The sequence below is a fragment of the Somniosus microcephalus genome, chromosome 11 (assembly GCF_052327205.1).
Source record: "Somniosus microcephalus isolate GS21.2 chromosome 11, FLI_Smic_1.0, whole genome shotgun sequence".
Classification (NCBI taxonomy): Eukaryota; Metazoa; Chordata; class Chondrichthyes; order Squaliformes; family Somniosidae; genus Somniosus; species Somniosus microcephalus.
In genome coordinates, this window is record NC_140997.1 from 783,542 (window position 1) to 807,743 (window position 24,202).

The window sequence follows — 24,202 nt, forward strand, 5'->3', positions numbered from 1 at the left end:
GCATCCAGTCTGTCTAGCCCTGTCAGAATTTTATACGTTTCAATGAGATATCCTCTCATTCTTCTAAACTCTAGTGAATACAGGCCTAGTCGACCCAATCTCTCCTCATACGACAGTCCTGCCATCCCAGGAATCAGTCTGGTGAACCTTCGCTGCACTCCCTCTATGGCAAGTATATCCTTTCTCTAGGTGTGGTCTCACCAAGGCCCTGTACAACTGTAGTAAGACATTCTTGCTCCTGTACTCAAATCCTCTTGCAATGAAGGCCAACATACCATTTGCCTTCCTACCTGCTTGCTGCACCTGCATGTTTGCTTTCAGTGACTGGTGTACAAGGACACCCAGGTCCCTTTGTACATCAGCATTTCCCAATCTAGCACCATTTAAATAATACTTTCTGCACTATAACTTTGTTTTTCTTACCGAAGTGGATTACTTCACATTTATCCACATTATACTGCATTTGCCATGTATTTGCCCACTCACTCAACTTGTCTAAATCGCCTTGAAGCCTCTTTGCATCCTCCTCACAACTCACAATCCCACCTAGTTTCGTGTCGTTAGCAAACTTGGAAATATTACATTTGGCTCCCTCCTCCAAATCATTGATATATATTGTGAACAGCTGGGGCCCAAGCACTGATCCTTGCGGTATCCCACTAGTCACCGCCTGCCACCCTGAAAAAGACCCCCTTTCTTTCCTCTGTTACAAAACACTAACATTGAAGTACTTTGCTCTAAGTTATGGGGTGGCAAGAGTTTTCTTTCATTTTTCACCAATCTTTTCCCCTCCACTTCTTCTGAATGATGTGGACTCTTGTTCACTGTGTCTGCAGCACCTTCAGCACATCACTGACTTCATTTGTGAGGCTAGAAATTCAGTGTCAGCAGGCTAAATGGCTGTGCGAGGGGAAGGGGTAGTACTGGGGGCATGCAACACTCTGTCCACACACATACATTTTCAAGCTGGAGTCACTGGTAATCATAAGGAGCCCTGCCTGATTTCCCCTTTAGCCCAGCCCTACTGCTGCCCTTGCAGAGATCAACTCACTCGGCACACGAGGGCTTGAATCTTGGACCTTTCTGATCAACAAAGAAAAAACTTGGATTTATGCAGCGCCAGTGAATTGCTCTTGAAGTGATGTCATTATTTTGTAAGGCAAATGTGGAAGCTAATTTGCACACAGCAAGGTCCCAGAAACAATGAGATAAATGACTGGTTGATTTGTATGGCTTATTTCCACACTGCTTGCCAACTGAGCCATCAGGAGAATATCGTGCACATAGGGTTGTTGGCTCTGGTTGGATGTATTCCTGGAGGTTCAGTCACGTGACGTTTGCCCGCATTTTGCAAATGTTTTCATACTTATTACCCTTATAAATGGGTCCCCTGTAGTTGAGTGCCTTTGCTTGCGCATAATACAAGAATTGTTAAAGTATCCCATTTTGTGTAAAAATAGACTGTTGTGTGTTCTGGATTTTTTGTCTGTTGCAAAGTCAACATTTTTAAGGCACACTCACATTTTTAGACTCGTACTTTGGAAAATTTAAGTTGCATCAGTTGAAGTAATTTTCCTAAAATTAGAAGATACGTGTTATGTACTAGATTTTATGGCAGTTTATTTAGCAAAAACAAATTTGTTTAAGCTAAGCAAATACTTGAAGACTCCTAGTTTTATTAAGTGCTTTAAATGGGAAATACAATCCAGCAGTGCAGTCCAGTGGTGTGTTGTTTTGTATTCTATTTGTACAACACAACTTTGTTCAGAAATATAGTTTGAAGTTAATCCTGTTTTAAAATATTTCTTAAACAAGGCCTTTATTTTGTGGCTTAACATATTTTGTGACTCCATCTCAACTCTTGTCCGGTTTTGGACTTGATCCAAACTTGCTGACCCCCACGGGCCCTACCCTTTGCCCGCGGGCTTTTCCCGGTGCTGACTGCATCCTTTTGTAAGTTTCCTTCGCTACGTTGGGGGCAAGAAGGGTTTGTTGTCAGAACTTGAAGCTGTCGCGTGCCGTGCAAACCGTCGATTCCGGGAGACTCTGGGCCTTCTAGGAGACTCCTGGGTGTTCTGGGAGGGTTGGAAACCCTACATGCATCCCATGTGTCTACAGTTCAAGTGTAATTGTGCATCAGTGAAAATCTGGGTAACTTTCGAATGCTCAGACCTACTTGAGAATTTCTGAAGCTTGCCCATGGTGGAAACTGGATGCACTGATTTGCTACAAACATTGTCCCTGCATACTGATCTCTTATTAATGCTGCTTGGAGCAATTCTGAGTGGGTGTGGTGACTCAGTTTCTTTTGTGAATGGGCCGGATTTTGCGGTCAGCGATGAACGAACGGTGTCAGCCTGTTACACTTGCATTTGCCCTTGCCCATAGAGTTTTTATGGGCTTTTGCACTGGAAGTTGCTGTCTACTATCCAAAAAGCGCACTGCCCTCTAGAGGGCATCTGGGACCTGTGTGAACAGGGCAAGCAACTGTGTGCGTCTCCTTAACCAATCAGATTGAAGAATCGTTAATGAGCAGCGCAGAGTCTGAACCAGGAAGTGTCAGTTAGAATATTTCATTCAATGTCAAATCAGGTATAGAAAGCAAAGAAAGGTGGGATTAAGAGAGTGATAAGGGACAAAATGAAGAGAATTTAAAAAAAAGTTATTTTATATCTCCAAAAATAATTAAAATCTGATGAAATGAGACTCCACACTTGTTAAAGATAATTTGCAGTGCCAGAGAGCTTGTTTGGCAGTAATTACGACTTACCACGCTATTAAAAGGGTACTTACACTAGAATAGACAAGCCCTAACTTTTTCTGGTGAGCTTAGTTTGTATATGTCAGCTAAGTACAGCAATTTCACACAATTCTATGGCGAGTCTCACGAGATACTGTTATAGCAAAGCTTCTGGAGGAACAGGGCATCTCAGGCAGCAACTTCCAGATTTTCCTATTTAACTGCGCATGTGCGGTTGCTAGAAGCTGCTGTCTGATTTCCACATAAATAACGGTGAGCGCTGTTACCTTCGCCATTATTTCTGCAGCAAAATCCAGCCCAGTGTGTTTTAATGGGCACTTTGCAAACCACTGCAGTTCTTCACATTCCCTGCTGGTGGTGCTGCTGAGGCATTAGTAACCATCACCCTCCACAGCACAGCCCCAATACACAGGATTCAAAACAATATCATTATAAAAGTATTGATTTTGTCTGTGTGCCCATAATTTCTGTATTAAGTTCTTAAAGAATAATATCTATTCAGCTGAAAATGGGTAAACGGATTAGAATAAGCCCCATGTGCAGTGTAAATGTTTTTTAAAATTTTGTTCAGTTATTTTTTTCTTTTCTCAATGCGATCTTCACACGACATAATCAGCCAAGAGGATTTAAGAAAATGTTGTCATAATGCTTGTTGGGTTGGAGGGAGTAGGGGATTCGTGAGGACGTATGTTTTGAGTTCGTGTGCTGTGCCACCAGTTCACAGTTAAGGTTTTCCTACACAACTTCCTGATCTCAGCCATATTGGTCAGAGAGGTGCAGCTGAAAGTTGGGAACTACCTTATTGGTGGGAGAGAAGATTGGGAAAGAGTGTCATCTTCTACACAAGCAGTCATAGAGCAGGGTGGGCAGGAAGTCTGGAGCCTCTTCTGTTGTATATTGACTGCCAGCTCTGCTAGTTCATTCAAGAAATCCCAATAGAGAAATTATATACCAAATAAAATTAAAAATCTTTGGATCCATAAACCATAACATGAAACTATTGTGAACAGATTTTTATTTGCTAAAAAATAGGGATAAAATGAATTATAATGGCATTTTCTTTATGATGCAGCATAAAGGAGCTAACATTCAACTTTTGGATCTGCCTGGTATCATTGAAGGAGCAGCACAAGGTTTGTTCATGTCTTTGTTCAGTTACAATGCGTTTTATAATAATTGCTTCGGAAAGGTTTGAGTGTTGGGCTGCCTATGAGAAAAACTGTTCCAAGTCCTAATCTCAATTTTGCACTCGGTCTTCCTAGGGATTGGAGGGGAGGCCATGGGAAAGGTGGAAGGACAGAGTTCCTTTCCACATGATGGGTATGGGCCTTGTAGCAAGCTGATTAAGGGCCAGTGTCAGCAGTATCCAGGGAAATGCCTGGCTGGACCACCGCCTTGTCCTGACCTCTGGAAGTATGGGTAATGTGGGTGTGGGAAACTATACATTCTCTACATTAGGACAGTGACTATACTTTAAAAGAACTTTGTTGTCTATGAATCACTTTGGGCATCCTGGGGTCAGGAAAGGCGCTATATGCAAGTTAGATTGTGTTCTCTTATGAAATCTCCCTCTTTTTTTTTCTTCTCTTCACTTCCTCTTGAAAATAAACTTGTAGAACAATGACTCATTCAACGTTCAGGAAATACAATAAGTAAATTATGAATCAACTTTTTCCCAGCACAAGTTTGTATTTGAACTTTATCTGGAGTGGCAGATTGCTAAAATATATATTTTTAAACCGATTACAGGTAAAGGTCGTGGACGCCAGGTGATTGCAGTTGCTCGGACAGCCGATGTTGTAATAATGATGCTGGATGCAACAAAGGGTGATGTGCAGAGGTATGTGTATGTGCAGGCAGTAACGATGTCCATGATCAGTGATTTAAAAAAAATAAAAAGACAAAAAAATTACTGGAAATAATAGCATGTTGGTGGAATATGAAAAGAAAAAAGAAAGATTAACGGTTCAGATATTGACTCCTGTTGAAGTGCCCTAAATGCCCCTTAATTCAGCACAGATTGGGGATTGAACTTTGGGACCTTTTGTCGGTATGGTTTAGTACAACATCAAATGGTCCCTTTACCCACTAGCTTGTGTATATATCTTGAAGTAGAACAGCTCTATTATTACTCTTGCTGCTTGAATAGCACATCCTGTAGTTGTATTTTAACATTAGCTGACTCCAACTCAGTTGCCAACAATTTTGTAATTTGCAAAATTTGAATTGAAGCTGATCTGCAGTTGAACAAAAGATTGCAGCAGCTGGAAGCTGTTTCCCTATCGTCTCCCTGCATTACAACTGACTATACTTCAAAAAGCACTTCCTTGGGGCATCCTCACATTGTGGAAGGTGCTACATAAATGCAATCTCTCCCCCCTCAGCTGGTAGGGGGAGGAAGGATCCCATGCTTACTACTGTTTGGAATAGGATTGGTTAATTTCTATATTGATGCAAAGTTATACTTGCTTTTAACTCTGTTCAGATATTAAAGAACCAACTTAAACTGGACTATTTTCATTCTAGGAATTTACTGGAAAGGGAATTGGAGTCTGTCGGAATCCGATTAAACAAGCCTAAACCCAATATTTATTTCAAGGTGAGGGCTGTAGTTTCTGGTTTTTTTTCTAGAGTTGAACTACCATTGATGAACTCGGGCTAACAGTTTGAGTGCTGAACTTTAAATGCTGTAAATGATTCCTGTCTTCTACTTGTGTTTACAGGGGTTACTAATGTCTTTCTCACTTGCATGTGATTTTAGAAACTGAATTTCGATCTCGCTGTCTGTATTCTGCTTTTTGTGAAGTGCTTTGGGTTGTTTTAGTATGTTAAATGTGCAATATAACTACAAGTTGTTTTATTTTTGGCATTCCAACAATGAAGGACAGGAAGACTTGTATTTAGCATTTTATCACATCTCTCAGGACTATCTCAAAATGGTACAGTTACAAGTGGAGCGAGTGACAGGCCTGAAGTGGAGGTGAGAGTGAGTGACAGGCCTGAAGTGGAGGTGAGAGTGAGTGTCGGGCCTGAAGTGGAGGTGAGAGTGAGTGTCGGGCCTGAAGTGGAGGTGAGAGTGAGTGTCGGGCCTGAAGTGGAGGTGAGAGTGCGTGTCGGGCCTGAAGTGGAGGTGAGAGTGAGTGTCGGGCCTGAAGTGGAGGTGAGAGTGAGTGTCGGGCCTGAAGTGGAGGTGAGAGTGAGTGTCGGGCCTGAAGTGGAGGTGAGAGTGAGTGTCGGGCCTGAAGTGGAGGTGAGAGTGAGTGTCGGGACCAGAGACAACAGATAAATCAATACATCGGAGTGTAATTGGGGATAAATGGAAACCAGATTATGTAACCGAGGGGTTGAGAAGCTTGATGTTATCTGTATGTTCTCTACAACAGCTTGCATTTATATAGTGTTGCTGTCCCTGATATTTAACACAGTTGGAAAAGGAACAGATGCTTCTTTACCCCCCACTACTGCTGAAACCCTTATCCATGTTGTCATTACTAGACATGATTTCTCCAACAGCCTTCTTGTTGCCCCCTTCACTCCCATAAATTCCAGAACTTCACTGCTAGCTTCAACAGGAACATTCCCCATTCGCCAATGCATTGAATTTAAGATTCTCCATGACCTCCCCCAACCTTCTCCAGCCTAATGTCGCCTTTCATGCCCTCTGCATCTCTGACTCTAGCCATGTGTGCATGCTGCCCTTTTTCCACTCTAATATTGGTGGCAGAGCCTTCAACCATTTCACACTTGCTTTCTGAAACTTTGACCCTAAATCACTCCACCTCTCTACCTCCTTCTCTGCCTTTACAAGCCTACTCAAACCACATCACTTCAAACAAGGTTTTGGTCATCTCTCCTAACCTTTCACTAATCTTTGGCATCAGTGCTGCAAGGCTGATTCCAGTTTGTTCTTGCATTCCAAGTAGCACATTTCAGGTGCGTGACCGTACTCTCAAGTGGATCAATGACCAGGAACATCAGAATGTCGAGGGTTTCTCAAGAAATCTGCAGTTGGTCACAGGAATTCTGATTCCAGTGTCTTCTGTTGTAGGGATTGCCAATGTTTTGAAGCTGGAGACCGGACACTTGTGTTAAAACCAGTGAGCCCCCAAACACACACAGGTCAGATTTCCCCCATAAGCACACAAAACAAGACACAAAATTCAAGTCTTCCCCCATTCCACTCCCTTTCCCCCCACCCCATCCTTCCCCCTCCCCCAAATCTTAAATACTATAAAGCTTCAGCATGAGCTCTTTAATCTTCCAGGCTGGAGGTCTGTGGTCAGAACAAAAGCTCCCTGATTGGTCTCTATCCACCAATCAGGGAGCAACCTTGTTGCATTGTCCAGGCCCAGGGAGTTTAAAGGCCTTCATCTGGCCCCAGCGTCTGCTCCCATTAGTTCACAAAGCCAGTATCAACTGTGGTTAGTTTCATTAGATGAAAAGAGCCTGCTAGCTGAATTGGCCCATGGATGTTGTGTTGGACACTCGTTCGATCATACACGTTCTTAACCACATTGGCTAAATGCATTTTGTACCAGAACAAACACAGAGTGGTATTAATACAGTTTTTATGCATTTTCAGGTTATGTTTCTAAACTCTTACATTTTGCTTTTTTATTTCTTTTCAGCCAAAGAAAGGTGGTGGGATATCTTTCAACTCGACAGTTACACTGACTCAATGTTCTGAAAAACTAGTACAGCTCATCTTGCATGAATACAGTATCCTTTGCCATGCTGGGAAAAATGCAGAGTGTTGGGCCTTCCTGTGTAAGCAACAACACCATGCGCTTGTATAGCACCTTTAATGTGAAAAATGTCTGAAGGCACTTTACAGGTGCAACGGGGAAAAATAGATGCCAAGTCAACGAAGAAAATATTAGAAGCGTGGCTGAAAGCTTGGTCAAAGAAATGGGTTTTTAGGAGGGTTTTAAAGAAGGCGAGGGAGGCGGAGAACTTTAGGGGGGAATTTCACAGTGAGGGGACTTGTCGGCTGAAGGCACCGTTGCTGGTGGTGGAGTGGAGAGAGGAGGGGATGCTCGAGAGACTGGAGGCAGGTTTGTCGCACTGGGGAAAATTACAGAGATAATTGGGGTGAGGCCATGGATGGATTTAAAGACAATGATGAAAATTTTAAATGGTTGCCGCCAGCATTCTTGCTCAGAAAGAAAGACTTGCATTTATATAGCGCCTTTTAGAACCACTGGGCATTCCAAAGCCCTTTACAGCCAATGAACTACTGTTTGAAGTATAGTCACTGGTGTAAAGTAGGAAACGTGGCCACTAATTTCTGCACAATAAAATCTCACAAACAGCATTTAAATAAATGACCAGCTAATTTGTTGTAGTGATATTGGTTGAGGAATAAATAAAAACTCCCGTGCTCTGCTTGGAATAGTGCCGTGCGATCTACATCCACCTGAGAGGGCAGGCGGGGTCTCTGTTTAACGTCTCATCCAAAAGATGGCCCCTCCGACAGTTCAGCACTCACTCAGTACCACACTGGCGTGCCAGCCGAGATTATATGCTCAAATCTCTGGAGTGGGGCTTGGAGCCCGTGACCTTCTGACTCTGACAAGAGTGCTACCAATGAGCCATGGTTGAGACCAAGGCTGACATTTGTAGGAGAACTCTAGCGTTAAAAAAAAAGGCCCTTCCATTAAATCACTGTAACACTTTCAGATCTTTTTTGTGACTCTTTCATCTCCTCCCTGAGAATGAAGAACAAATGAGTTAGGTTGGCCCAATTATTGATTCACTAGCTCATACCACACCATCGCAGTTAGAATACCACTCTCAGACCAAGTGCCTTGGTTGGTTGTTGACCAGATTTGAGAGTGGTTGAGGTGGGGTGAGGAGGTTTTAAACTCTTCAAATTTTTTTTGCTCCTAAGATTCTTGGTTCAATGTGGAGAGGCACAGAAAATTTTTAGTGCTGTGGGATGGATCTCTTCCCATTTCAGACACCCATTATCAAGCACTCCTAGGTTAGATATAGCACAGTCAGATTCAACTTAAAACTCCCTTTGCTCACCCCCAAAATGTGTCAACTACCAACTCCGAAGAACTCACCTACTGTACCAGTGTGCCATTTCTTTTTTATTCTCCATCCCAGCCTTCCTATGGCCTCTCTGAATGAGATTGCTAATTCTAGTCTATTTCTGCTTGAAAACAAATTATCTAGTAAAACAGCACAGGAAGTGTTTTTGCATGATTTCAATTCAAATTAAGAGTAGTAAACTTTAGTGCCCATTAAAGTGGTGCCTGAACTATTTCCACTGGAACAAAGAAGGCTAAAAATGATGTAATTTGATCTCAATTCATTGCTGCTGGCGTTCCTCGGGGGAGTGTCCTAGGCCCAATGCAACTCTCCAGATAATAAAGCAGCCTATGCCTGGATGCAGTAAGGCCTGGACAACATTCAGGCTTGGGCTTCTCAGCGGCAAGCAACATTCGTGCCAGGCAATGAACATCTCCAACAAGAGAGAGTCTAACCACCTCTTGACATTCAGTGGCATTGCCATCGTTGAATCCCCCACCACCAACATCCTGGGGGGGGGGGTCACCATTGACCAGAAACTTAACTGGACCAGCCACATAAATACTGTGGCTACAAGAGCAGGTCAGAGGCTTGGTATTCTGCGGCGAGTGACTCGTCTCCTGAGCAATGCTCCTTCTAATTTTGTTTTCGTGTATGTTCCCGTGGCAACAGCTTGTGAGCGGCCTGCGTGAGACCTCTTGATCGATGCGTGGCCACGTGCCTGCGCACCTTAGGGGGAACATTGCTCCTGATTCCCCGAAGTCTTCTCCCCACCTACAAGGCACAATTCAGGAGTGTGTTGGAATACTCTCCACTTGCCTGGATGAGCGCAGCTCCAACAACACTCAAGAAGCTCGACACTATCCAGGATAAAGCTGCCCGCTTGATTGGCACCCCATCCACCACCTTAAACATTCACTCCCTCCACCACCGGCGCACTGAGGCTGCAGTGTGTACCATCTACAAGATGCAGTGCAGCAACTCGCCAAGGCTTCTTCAACAGCATCTCCCAAACCTGTGACCTCTAACACCCAGAAGGACAAGGGCCGCAGGCGCATGGGAACACCATCCCCTCCAAGTTACACACCATTATGACTTGGACATATATCGCCGTTCCTTCATCGTCGCTGGGCCAAAATCCTGGAACTCCCTAACAACACTTAACCGCACGGACTGCAGCGGTTCAAGAAGGTGGCTCATCACCACCTTTTCAAGAGAAATTGGGGATGGGCAGTAAATGCTGGCCTTGCCAGCGACGCCCACATCCCCTGAATTAATAAAAAAAATTATGGAACAAATTTAAAAAAAAACTTGCAATCAACTCTCCTGAATAACATTTTCTTTACATTAATCCTTAATTTTGAAAATCATCCCAATTATGGATGTGTAAAATTTAGGCTTCGCACCAATTTTGGAAGTTGGATCCTGATTCCATCTTCCTCCCTGAATAATGTATTTGTTTATGAAGTGGCTGTGTGCACAGAATCTGCTTTTGTTAACAATGTTGACTCCCAGGGTGATTTTCAACATTCACCCTTATCAGGCGGACGGAGCGATCGATTTCTTGACCAATACCTGTCGTATGACACCTGCATTATCTGAGTTGGGGCCTCGTTTGCATTGGGTTAACAAGCTGCCGTGTGCACAGAGCACTGACTGGCAGCTCCCCAATCTGAGAGGCAGAAAATCTGGTGGCTCCATAACGGAGCCAAGCCAGAAGAGATGGGGAGGAACTCCAGAGGAGATCCACAGAACGGCTGGCAGCATGTCACACCATTCCTGTTCATACCGGCCCCACAAACGTGGAAAAACTTTCGTGGCTGTTTTGTGAACAGCCTCCATTGATCCCAAATGGTGTCGGATCCCAATTTGCATATTTAAGTAGGCACCTGCCTGTTTTGTGCAGGATCAGTGGCTGCCCATTTGCAGGCTCGCCTGAAGATTGCATCGGGAGTGCCTTGGGTGGCCAAGGAGCGGGCTACTTTATAAAAAAAAATGTAAAATAATTATTTTCAACTGTTGCCCACACTGTTTTCCAGCATTAACGGGGTGGGCAGCAATTGAAAATTGCCTCCGATGAAGCATTAATTAGAAGAATTAAGGTTATTTTTGATCCTTAATATTTTCCATCCCAGAAATCTTCAATGCAGAAGTTCTCTTCAGGGCAGATGCAACTGCTGATGAATTTATAGATGTGCTAGTTGGAAACCGTGTGCACATGCCTTGTCTTTATGTAAGTTGGACTCCAACTATCTCTAGATGGACAACTTTTGATGTAGCTATGTTCAGCAACTAATGTGTACAACAACAACTTGTATTTATATAGCGCCTTTAATGCAGTAAAATGTCCCAAGGTGCTGCACAGGAGCATTTTAAGACCAAAAAAATGTTGACACCGATCCACATAAGGATAACTTAGGGCAGGTGACGAGGTAGGTTTTAAGGAGCATCTTAAAGGAGGAAAGAGCGGGGGGGGGGGGGGCCATGGAGGGATTTGAAAACAAGGATGAGAATTTTGAAATCGAGGCGCTGCTTAACCGGGAGCCAATGTTGTTGTTCTTAGGCAGTCTCTTGGAACCGAGGATGACTTGCTTTCACATTAAAAATGAGTTCTCAGGTGACTGATGAGTCCAATGCGGGACCTATAGTCTCTGTCACAGGTGGGGCAGACGGTGGTTGAAGGGGTGGGTGGGTGGGGTGCTTGGGTTGACGTGCGCTCCTTGTGCTGCCTGCGCTTGGCTTCCGCTTGCTCCCGGTGAAGAGACTCGAGGTGTTCGGGGCCTTCCCGGATGCTTCTCCTCCACTTTGTGCGGTCTTGGGCCAGGGATACTTAACCGGGAGCCAATGTAGGTCAGCGCGCACAGGGGTGATGGGCGAACGGGACCTGGTGCGAGTTAGAACACGGGCAGCCGACTTTTGGATAACCTCAAGTTTTCGTAGGGTGGAATGTGGGAGGCCAGCCAGGAATGCGTTGGAATAGTCAAGTCTAGAGGTAAGAGTCAAGGCATGAATGAGGGTTTCGGCAGCGAATGAGCTGAGGCAAGGGTGGAGACGGGCGATGTTACGGAGGTGGAAGTAGGCGGTCTTTGTTATGCTGCAGCTATGTGATCGGAAGCAATTTCAGGGTCAAATATGACACCAAGGTTGTGAACAGTGTGGTTCAGTCTCAGACAGATGTTAGGGAGAGGGATGGAGTCAGTGGCTAGGGAACGGAGTTTGTGGCGGGGACCGAAAACAATGGCTTTGGTTTTCCCAATATTTAATTGGAGAACATTGCTGCTCATCCAGAACTGTATGTCGGACAAGCAGTCTGACAATTTAGAGACCGTGGAGGGGTCGAGAGAAGAAGTAGTGAGGTAGAGCTGTGTGTCGTCAGCGTACGTGTGGAAACTGAAGCTGTGTTTTCGGATGATGTCGCCAAGGGGCAACATGTAGATGAGAAACAGGAGGGGGCCAAGGATAGATCCTTGGGGGACACCAGAGTTAATGATGCGGGAGCGGGAAGAGAAGCCGTTGTAGGTGATTCTCTGGTTACGATTAGATGGATAAGAATGGAACCGGGTGAGTGCAGTCCCACCCAGCTGGACGACGGTGGAGAGGTGTTGGAGAAGGATGGAGTGGTCAACCGTGTCAAAGGCTGCAGACAAGTCAAAAAGGACGAGGAGGGATAGTTTACCTTTGTCACAGTCACAATGGGTGTCATTTGTGACTTTGATGAGAGCCGTTTCGGTACTATGGCAAGGGCGGGAACTTGATTGGAGGGATTCAAACATGGAATTGTGGAAAGATGGGCACGGATTTGGCAGGACTTTGGAGAGGAAAGGGAGGTTGGAGATGGGGCGGTAGTTTGCAAGGACGGAGGGATCAAGATTTGGCTTTTTGAGGAGAGGGGTGATGACGGCAGATTTGAGGGAGAGGGCGACAGTACCTGAGGAGAGAGAACCGTTAACAATTATCAGCTAACATGGGAGCCAGAAAAGGAAGTTGGGTGGTCAGCAGTTTGGTGGGAATAGGGTCGAGGGAGCAGGAGGTGGGTCTCGTAGACAAGATGAATGCAGAGAGGTGATGAGGGGAGATCGGAGAGAAACGAGAAAGAATTGAGTTCAGGGCTAGTTTGGCCCAGTGGGCTAGGGGAAGGAAGGGAAGTGGCAGAGGCAGCTGAACGGATGGTCTCAATCTTAGAGACAAAGAAGACCATGAGCTCCTCACATTTGTTTCATAACTCTCAGCAAAGATATATTCCAGTGAGAAAGAAAGACTCTAAAAGAAGGATGAACCATCCGTAGCTAACTAAAGAGGAAAAGGATGGTATCAAATTGAAAACAAAAGCATACAAATGTTGCGAAGAATAGTGGAAGGCCAGAGGATTGGGAAATTTTAAAAACCAGCAAAGGATGACTAAAAAAATGATGGAGAGAGAAGATAGCTTATGAGAGTAAGCTAGCAAGAAATATAAAAACAGACAGTAAGAGCTTCTACAGGTATATAAAAAGGAAGAGAGTAGCTAAAGTAAACGGTCCCCTAGAGGATGAGTCTGGGGAATTAATAATGGGAAACGGAAATGGCGGAGACTTTGAACAAATATTTTGTATCGGTTTTCATGGTAGAAGACACTAAAAGCATCCCAATATTGGGGTGGGGGGGGGGGGAAACTTAAAACAATCACTATCACTGGATCGAAAGTACTAGGCAAACTAATGGGACTAAAGGTGGACAAGTCCCCTGGACCCGATGGCCTGCATCCTGCATCCGAGAGTCTTAAAAGAGGTGGCTGCAGAGATAGTGGATGCATCTACCAAAATTCCCTAGATTCTGGAGAGGTCCCAGCGGACTGGAAAACCGCAAATGTAACGCCCCTATTTAAGAAAGGAGGGAGACAGAAAGCAGGAAACTATAGACCAGTTAGTCTAACATCTGTCATTGGGGAAATGCTGGAGTCCATCATTAAGGAAGTGCTAGCAGGACATTTAGAAAATCATAATATAGTCAAGCAGAGTCAGCATGGTTTTATGAAAGGGAAAACATGTTTGACAAATTTGCTGGAGTTCTTTGAGTATATAACAAGCAGGATGGATAAAGGGGAACCAGTAGATGTTGTGTATTTGGATTTCCAGAAGGCATTCGATAAGGTGCCACATAAAAGGTTACTACACAAGATAAGAGCTCACGGGGTTGGGGGTAATATATTAGCATGGCTAGAGGATTGGCTAACTAACAGAAAACAGAGTCAGGATAAATGGGTAATTTTCAGGTTGGCAAGCTAACTCGTGTGGTGCCGCAGGGATCAGTGCTGGGGCCTCAACTATTTACAATCTATATTAATGACTTGGATGAAGGGACTGAATGTAATGTAGCCAAATTTGCTGATGATACAAAGATAGGTGGAAAGCAAATTGTGTGGAGGATGCAAAGAATCTCCAGAGGGATAAGGGGTTGGCCATTTAAGACTGAGATGAGGAGGAATTTCTTCACTCAGAGGGTTGTGAATCTTGGGAATTCTCTACCCCAGAGGGCTGTGGATACTCAGTCGTTGAGCATATTCAATAGTAAGAGGCACGAGTTGGCTAGGATGGATTGGGGAACGTTACTTAAAGGGTTGGCGGTGGATAGGCAATGGCAAACATTTAAAGATCGCATGGATGAACTACAGAATTTGTTCATCCCTGTTTGGCATAAAAATAAAACAAAAAAGGTGACTCAACCATGGCTAACAAGGGAAATTAGGGATAGCATAAGATCCAAGGAGAGGACATATAATTTGGCCAGAAAAAGCAGCAAACCTGAGGATTGGGAGCAGTTTAGGATTCAGCAAAGGAGGACAAAGGGATTAATTAAGAGGGGGGAAATAGATTTGAGAGTAAGCTTGCAGGGAACATAAAAACTGACTGTAAAAGCTCCTATAGATATGTGAAGAAAAAAAGATTGGTGAAGTCAAGCATAGGTCCCTTGCAGTCAGAATCAGGGGAATTTATAATGGGGAACAAAGAAATGGCAGACCAATTAAATACATACTTTGGTTCTGTCTTCACAAAGGAGGACACAAATAGCCTCCCAGAGATGTCGGGGAACATAGGGTCTAATGAGAGGGAGGAATTGAATGAAATCAGTATTTGTAGGGAAATGGTATTCGGGAAATTGATGGGATTGAAGGCCGATAAATCCCCAGGGCCTGATAATCTACATCCTAGGGTACTTAAGGAAGTGGCCCTAGAAATAGTAGTTGCATTGCTGGTCATCTTCCAAAATTCTATAGACTCTGGAACAGTTCCCATGGATTGGAGGATAGCTAATGTTACCCCACTATTTAAAAAGGGTGGTAGAGAAAAAATGGGGAATTATACACTGGTAAGCCTGACATCGGAAGTGGGGAAAATGCTAGAGTCCATTATAAAAGATGTAATAGAGCCCTTGGAAAACTGACAGGATCGGACAAAGTCAACATGGATTTACAAAAGGTAAATCATGCTTGACTAATCTACTGGAATTTTTTGAGGATGTAACTGGTAGAATAGATAAGGGAGAACCAGTAGATGTGGTGTATTTGGACATTCAGAAGGCTTTCGATAAGGTCCCGCATAAGAGATTAGCGTGTAAAGTTAAAGCACATGGGATTGGGGGTAAGGTATTGTCTTGGATAGAGAACTGGTTGGCAGACAGGAAGCAGAGAGTTAGAATAAACGGGTCTTTTTCCGAGTGGCAGGCAGTGACTAGTGGGGTACCGCAGGGATCGGTGCTAGGACCCCAGTTATTCACAATATATATAAATGATCTTGACGCGGGAACTAGATGTAATATCTCCAAGTTTGCAGACGACACAAAGTTGGGTGGGCGTGTGTGCTGTGAGGAGGATGCAGAGAAACTTCAGTACGCTTTGGACAGGTTGGGTGATTGGGAAGATGCATGGCAAATGCAGTGTAATGTGGATAAATGCGAGGTTATCCACTTTGGTGGCAGAAACAGGAAGACAGATTATTATCTGAACGGCAATAGATTGGGAAAAGGGTAAGTGCAACGCGACCTGGCTGTCCTTGTGCACCAGTCGCTGAAGGTAAGCATGCAGGTGCAGCAGGCGGTTAAGAAGGCAAATGGTATGTTGGCCTTCATAGCGAGAGGATTTGAGTACAGGAGCAAGGATGTCTTGCTGCAGTTGTACAGGGCCTTGGTGAGACCACACCTTGAGTATTGTGTGCAGTTTTGGTCGCCTTATCTGAGGAAGGATGTTCTTGCCGTGGAGAGAGTGCAGCGAAGATTCACCAGACTGATACCTGGGATGGCAGAAATGACTTGAGGAGAGATTGGGTCGATTAGTCTTATATTCGCTGGAGTTTAGAAGAATGAGAGGGGATCCCATTGAAACTTAAAATTTTAACAGGACTAGACAGACTAGATGCAGGAAGGATGTTCCCGATGGCGGGGGAGTCCAGAACCAGGGGTCACAGTCTAAGGATAAGGGGTAAGCCATTTAGGACTGAGATCTGAGGAGGAATTTCTTCACCCAGAGAGTGGTGAACCTGTGAAATTCTCTGCCACACAGGGCAGTTGAGGCCAATTCATTAAATATATTCAAGAAGGAGTTGGATATATTTCTTAAGGCTAAAGGGATCAAGGGATATGGGGAGAAAGCAGGGACAGGGTACTGAATTTGGATGATCAGCCATGATCTCACTAAATGGCGGAGCAGGCTCGAGGGGCCGAATGGCCTACTCCTGCTCCTATCTTCTATGTTTTCTATGTTTCAAGGCTGAGATAGATAGATTTTTGGACTCTAGGGGAATCAAGGGATAAGGAGATCCGACGGGAAAGTGGAGTTGAGGTCGAAGATCAGCTATGATCTTATTGAATGGTAGAGCAGGCTCGAGGGGCCGAATGGTCTGCTCCTGCTCCAAATTCTTATGTTCTTATAATCCTTACTCTGCTGAATAAACACGAACTTCACACTTTTAAGATAACCAGTGCAGTGACTTGTCTGTGAATGCTTAATGTGTTTCCATGTTTTCAATCATAGTGTTTGGTATTTTATTGTTTTTTGCTCATAAAAAAGGTTTACAATAAAATTGATCAGATCTCCTTGGAGGAGGTGGACCGTTTGGCCAGAGAATCGCACAGTGTAGTGATGAGGTAAGCCTTTTATGCAAATTTATATGAGTGCTGTAAAATGTTGGCATTCTTCATTTCAAATGTGTGCTGTAAAGAAAAAAACATGTTTACTAGTCTGCTGAATTGAATGAAAGCAGTGAGTATGGGTAGGTCTCACTGGACTGCTGTAAGAAATGGTGAAATGTTTCTCGCTCCTTGTTCTGCAAGTCTCTTCCCACCCACCTTCCTCCTGAAATCATTAACTCCGTGTAGTTCTACAGACGCTGGTCATCCATTGGTGCTTTAATCAGCTGGCCATTCTGGTGTGAGCTTGGACAGTGAGGTTAGCAGGCTGTTTGATTGTGAAGGGTCATCATAGCCAACTCTGATCCTGTCCTCACCAGGCATTTATAGATGTGCTTCAGCAGAAATCACAGGATAGCAATCAGCAGCAGGAGGGCGGGCCGATATTTCACTGCCTTTAAACAAAGTGCAAAATACTGCGGATGTTGGAAATCTGAAATAAAAACAGAAATGCTGGAAACACTCAACATGTCAGGGAGCATCTGTGCGAGAGGAAGGGAGGGTTAATGTTTCAGGTCAGTGACCTCTGATCCGAACCTTGGGAGTGGGACGGAGAATTAAAGTGGCAAGTGACCGGAAACTTGGTCACGCGTGTGGATGGAACGGGAGTGTTCAGCAAAATGAGCACCCAATCTGCGATTGGTGTCTCTGATATACAAGAAACTGCGTTGCAAGCAACGAGTACAGTATATGAGGTTGGAAGAACAAGAAGTAAATCGCTGTCTCACCTGGAAGGAGCGTTTCAGGCCCTGGGAAGAGGTGAAAGAGCAGGTGATGGGGTGCACCCGGGTGTCACACAGGGAACTGTCCCTTCGGAATGCTGAAAGAGGAGAGGAAAATGTGTTTGGTGATTGGGTTGCATTGGAAATGGCAGAGGATGATCCGTTGAATACGAGGGCTGAAGTTGAGGACGAGTGGGACCCTCATAATTAAAATGCCTAATGGAATGTTGGCCTTTATCTCAAGGGGCTCGAACACAAAGGGATGGAAGTCATGCTTCAGTTGTATAGAGCTCTGATTAGGCCTCATCTGGAGAACTGCATTTAGTTCTGGGCACCGCACCTCAGGAAGGATACATTGGCCTTGAAGGGAGTACAGTGCATTCACCAGAATGATGCCGGTGCTAAAAGGGTTACATTATGAGGGCAGGTTGCATAGACTAGGCCTGTATTCCCTCGAGTATAGAAGATTGAGGGGTGATCTGATTGAGGTGTTTAAGATGATTAAAAGAGTTGATAGTGTAGAGCGAGAGAAACTATTTCCTCTGGTGAGGGAGTCCGGAATAAGGGACACAACTTATAAAATTGAAACTTATAAAATTCTAACAGGACTAGATGCAGGAAGGATGTTCCTGATGGCCGGGGAGTCCAGAACCAGGGTTCACAGTCTTAAGGATAAGGGGTAAGCCATTTAGGACAGAGATGAGGAGGAATTTCTTCACCCAGAGAGTGGTGAACCTGTGGAATTCTCTACCACAGAAGGCAGTAGAGGCCAATTCATTAAATATATTCAAGAAGGAGTTGGATATATTTCTTAAGGCTAAACGGATCAAGGGATATGGGGAGAAAACAGGGACAGGGTAGTGAGTTTGGATGATCAGCCATGATCGCATTGAATGGCGGAGCAGGCTTGAGGGGCCGAATGGCCTACTCCTGCTCCTATCTTCTATGTTTCTATAACCTTAAAATTAGAGCTAGGCCGTTCAGGGGTAATGTGAGGAAGCACTTCTTCACACACGGGCTAGTGGAAATCTGGAACTCTCTTCCCCCAAAAAGCTGTTGAGGCTGGGGTCAATTGAAAATTTTAAAACTGAGATGGATAGATTTCTGTTAGGCAAGGGTTAGGGAATCAAGGTGGGTAAATGGAGTTAAGATGCAGATCAGCCAGAATGGTGGAACAAGCACAAGAGGCTGAATGACCTATCCTGTTCCTATATTCCTTAATCATTTTTGGCCTTTGTGAAATATTTATTTATCAGTGTGAAATTTCATTTGCCGTGTGGCTTCCCAAGTGTATAATAATTTAAATGCCTTTTGCTGTATTCTCTTGCTCCACCACTCCCAATTCCATGTGATGTTAACAAATATTGCCAGTTTACCGTTGGTTTCAGTATCTTGGTCACTTGTGTGGATGAGAAGCAGGAGGTCCAAGCGGCGACCCCTGTGAGATCCTATCTAATTTTCAATTCTTGTGATTGCCAGGATGTTTGTCATTTATATCTAATGTGTCCATCTCTCTAGCTGTGAGATGAAGCTGAACTTGGACTATCTGCTTGAAATACTGTGGGAATACCTCGCGCTAATCTGCATCTACACAAAAAAAAGAGGAGGTAGGAGAAGATGCAACACTGAATTACCTCGTGTTTTAAATTTGTGTGCACACATTTCTAACAATGTAATGCAAATTTTGTTTTGAACAGAGAGACCAGATTTTTCGGGTGCTATAATTATGAGAAGATCCGCCTCGGTTGAACATGTGGTAAGAAAAGCATCTTTCTGCCCCCGCTCCAATCTTCTAAAATTGCTAATGATTTAGTGTGTGTAATTGCAGCTCAGTTACTGTGTGAAGCTGTGACTTTAAGGTCAAGCTGACTCGTATTTTCCTTACTGCAGTTTTCCCAAGTGGTCATTTTTCATATGTGGTCCTCGGCAGTGAGTGTCCACAAACTATTCAACCTTGCGGAGCGTCATAGCTGCTTTCCATCGTGTCTGCACCTGAATTCCACACATACTGTTCCAGCAGAACGGTCAGGAGCAGGAACCCGGGCAGATTGTTGTGATCTACTGTCAGTCTGCTTAAGATCAGCTAACTCGGCACCGACCAGGGATTGAGCTTGAGAACTTCATGGTCTGAATGAATGAGCTTCTCACTGTCTTTACCCACTAAGCACCTTGACTCTTTATTTTAGTTTTCAAATATAGCTCTCCATTGGGCTCTGTGTGTATATAGGAATGTGCAAGATCGGAAAAGACTATTTTGGTCCATCTGACTGGCCCCAGAGTTCAAAAAGAATACTTAGTTCACGCTTATAATCCTGAATTGACTTTCTTCTCAAATGCCTGTCCAACTCCATCTTAAAATGACTGATTTCATCAACCTTGATCTCCTTTTTGAGTGCAACATTCTGATCATTCACCATCTTTGTGAAATGGTTATAGCTGATCTATTCATGCACGTTCCCCCATCTGAATTTCACCTTACTTCTTGGGACCATGGTGAACCTTTTCTCAGGGTTAAAAGTGTCGATACCTTTACGGATCTTGAATATCTCAATAAAGTCAGCTCTGTCTTCTCGTGTAAAAGAACTCGGCTTCTGTAGTCTCTCGTTATAGCTCAGGTGTCTGATGCCACACCTTTTGCACTGCCATGATGTCTGCCCTGTAACCTAGTGACCAGAACTGCACACTGTGCTCTAGGTGGGGACAAACTTATGCCCTGTATCGGCTTAGTATTTTGCAATTTTTATTTTGCATGCACTATACAACCGAAGATCCTAGTTGTCTTATTTACGACTGCCACACACTGTGCTGATGGTTTTAACAATCTGTCCACTAATCCCAAATCCTTTTCCTGAGTTGTATCCTGTAGACTAACACCATTTAGTTGATAGTTCCAATGTATATTGTTCTTCCCTTGTCTCACCTTGCACTCATCTACATTGAATTTAATTTGCCATTTCTTATCTTAACTTCCTAATTTCTCTATGTCACTCTGCACCTAATCTGCCTTCTCTTGATTGTTTGCATTCGCCACCCCACTCCCAAGTTCATATCATCAGCAATTTGACCGTTTTGTCGCTATCTCCATTTCTAAAATATTGGTATACGTGATTAGCAAAGGCCCAGAAATGATCCTTGGGACACCTCGCCAGTCACTTCCTGCCATTCTGTCAGAGCTCCGTGCGCGACCACCGTCTATCTCCTATGATCCACTTCAATAACTGTCCACTTATTCTGTGCTTTTCTGCCTTATGGACTAGCCTCTTATGTGGCACTGTTACCTCCTCAAAAGTTTGTCGAGCATGATCTTTCTCTCTTTTCCCTCTCTCGCACCCCCCCCCCCCCCCGCCAAAATCATGCAAACAGACGTCACGGTATAATTTCCAGGCCAGTCCTGTTGCCCTTTTTGAAAGATGGGTATTATGCTCCCATCTCTTCATTCATTTGGTACAACTCTCGATTCTAATGGTTCATTAAAAATGCCTACCAGAACTTTAAGCCAGTTTTATCTTTAATTACCTTTATATGCAAGCCATCTGGCCCTGGATTCTTATCCTCTTTTAGTGGCTTCAACATTTACATCAATTCCTTATCAATCATTGCTATTGCCCTCACAATTTCCGAAAAATCAACCCTCACTTCCATGGACGTTAAACCACGAACAATGTTAGGATATCTGTAGTTTTCCAGTTGCTAAATATGATGTTCCCGTTGGGGCCTTTCAAAAACCCTGCTACTTCTTTGACTGTTTATTATATATTTATAGGGTACAGCAATGTAGTTGTTATGGTCCTGGACTTGCAACCCAGAGATTGAGAGTTCAGATTCCCCCATGGCAAATTGTGAAATTGAACTTAAGAATTGCTAGGTTAAAAATGACCATGGTTTATCTAGTTCACCTCCTCGTAGCCACATGATACAACAATAATGGAGTTGTTGGCAATTCCTGGCAATCAATCTCTATCAATGAGTCTACAACAGATCCAGACATGAGGCGAGGATACCCCCAGTGTTGAAGAGCTTTGGGAACCAGAGGTCCAAAGTCACCTGTTCCTCCCAAGCATGCTGCACTCGCCTCTCAAATTACTCACGTTTTGTATCCCAAAATACTATTTTCTGAAAGAAATCTTATCTAATTAGTATTTGAATGAATCAACACTTTCTGCTTCCACCATCTCCTTAGGGAGCCTGTTCCACAGATTGACCACTTGCTCACTGATGATGTTTCCACAGATTACTTTTGAACTTCTGGACAAAATGAAACCGCTTGTTATGGCCTACATGATCTAGTCTCTTTAGAATTTTAAAAACAACAGTCATATCACCTCTCAACCTTCCCTGTTCCAGTGAGAACATGTAATTTAAATAATCCCTCCATCCCCTCCTGTATCCTCTCAATAATTGTAATATCCTTTTTGTACTGTGGCGATCAGAATTGTACACAAGATTCTAAGTGCAGTCGCACCAATGATTTATAAAGTGCCAGGATTGGCTCAATATTGACCTTTTTAATACATCCCAACATCTTATTTGCTTTACTCACTGTCACTGAACATTGTTGCAAAAGCTTCAATTTATTGTCAATCGGGACCCTCAGATCTCTCTCATTTTCCATACACACTGTTTTTGTTTCCATTTAAGTAATAGTCCCTTCATGGGCTTTTTGTCCCCATGTGAAGCACTTCTATTACTCTGCATTGAATTTCATCTGCCAATTGTCTACCCAATTACCAAGTATATTCAAATCCTCCTGTAGCTTAATCTGTTCAGCTTTTGAGATTACCACCTTCATTAACTTTGTATCATCTTCAAATTCAGCCATTGTGCCTTTGACCCCTACCTCCAGATCATTTATGAAGGTAGTAAACAAATGAGGTCCCAATACAGACTCTTGTGGACCCTCACTGCTAACATTCTAGGCTGACGACTCCCTGTACCATCACCCTCTGGTTAACAGATAGAACCCAATTAGGTATACATTATAAAATATTTCCACTTGATTCCCGCTTTCTTTATTTTCAGTACCAACCTTTCCAGAGGAACTGTATCAAAGGTCTTACTGAAATCCAAGTACACCACATCCACTACCATACCCCTATGAAGCTTTGTCATGTCTTCAAAGGAAACTTAGTAAATTAGATTGGCAAGACCGTTCCTTCATGAACCTATCCATATTGGTGATCTTTTATGATTTTATTTCTATCCAGATGCTCTATGACCTTATCTTTAATAGGCTTTCCATAACTTTACCCACAATCAACATCAAACTCACTTGGCAGTGGTATCCTGGGTCACCTTGGCTGCTTTTTATTTTTTTTAAATAGGCGTTTCATCTGCCTTTCTCCAGCCCCCAAGCACTTCTCCAGTACTCTGTATTTAATAAATAAATAAAATGACGGAAGGAGTCATGCATAGTGCTATCAAGTGGCACGTGGCACCTACTCACCAATAACTTACTCATTACTCATCGATGTTCAACTTGGGTTCTGACTGAAATACTTGGCTACAGACCTAATCACAGTCTTGATCCAGGCATAGGCACAAGAGATGAATATCAGAGGAGAGATGAAAGTCACTGATTCCGACATCAAGACAGCACTTGGCTGAGTATGGCATCTAAGGAGCCCTAGCAAAACTGAGGTCAGGAGGGATCATGGGGAAACTCCAGTGGCTGGAGACATACCTGACACACAGGAAGATGGTTGTTGTTGTTGGGTCAATCATTGCAGCCACAGGACATCACTGCAGGAGTTCCTCGGGGCTGTTTGAACAATGACATCCCCTCTATCATAATGTCAGGAGTGGAGTTGTTTGCTGATGATTCTACAGTAATTAGCTCTATTCAGAACTTCAGTGGTAATGAAGCAGCCCATGCCAGCTTACAACAGGACCTGGACAACTGGGCTGACATGTGGCAGGTAACATTTGTGCCTCTCACTACCAGGTAAATGACCACGTTGAACAAGAAAAAACCTGACCATCTCCATTAAGAATAAGCACAACTATCTTCCCCTGACCGTACTTAGCACCAACATCGTCAAGACCACCTCCATCAACATCCTGGGGGTAACTTGACCAGAAGCTGGATTGAACCAGCCATAACAACATGGCTACGAGCAGGGCAGAGGCTGGGTGTTCTGCAACGTGTGGCTCAAAGCCTTTCTACTATCTACAAGGTTTAAGTCAGGAATGTGATGGAATAGTCACCACTCACCTGCTTGGATGCAGCTGCAACAACACCGAATAAACGTGGCACCAATCAGGACAGAGTGGTACATTTGATCAACACTCCTGCCATTAGATTGAATATCCGCTCCTCCACCACCGATGCACTGTGGCTGCAGTATGTACAATCTACAGGTTACACTGCAGCAACTCATAAGGACAAGAGAAGCAGTGTCATGGGAGCACCATCACCTCTAAGCTTTTCTCCACATCACACACCATCCTGACTTGGACATTTACTGCTGTTGCTCCATCAACACTGGGTCAAAATCCTGGAATCCCTACCTAACACCATTGTGGG

The 24,202-nt window shown here is 43.9% G+C and overlaps 1 protein-coding gene across 2 annotated transcripts in view; it reads left to right on the top strand.

The window, feature by feature from the left end:
- Positions 1-24,202, top strand: part of drg2 (developmentally regulated GTP binding protein 2) — a 44,733-nt gene that overhangs the window by 7,491 nt on the left and 13,040 nt on the right. For both annotated transcript variants that reach the window (XM_086000017.1, XM_086000016.1), the window contains exons 4-11: positions 3,834-3,894; positions 4,511-4,601; positions 5,288-5,360; positions 7,390-7,480; positions 10,933-11,030; positions 16,839-16,915; positions 19,198-19,286; positions 19,377-19,435. In XM_086000017.1, coding sequence (XP_085856143.1) covers positions 3,834-3,894; positions 4,511-4,601; positions 5,288-5,360; positions 7,390-7,480; positions 10,933-11,030; positions 16,839-16,915; positions 19,198-19,286; positions 19,377-19,435 — 639 coding nt within the window. The remainder of the gene's footprint in view (positions 1-3,833; positions 3,895-4,510; positions 4,602-5,287; positions 5,361-7,389; positions 7,481-10,932; positions 11,031-16,838; positions 16,916-19,197; positions 19,287-19,376; positions 19,436-24,202) is intronic.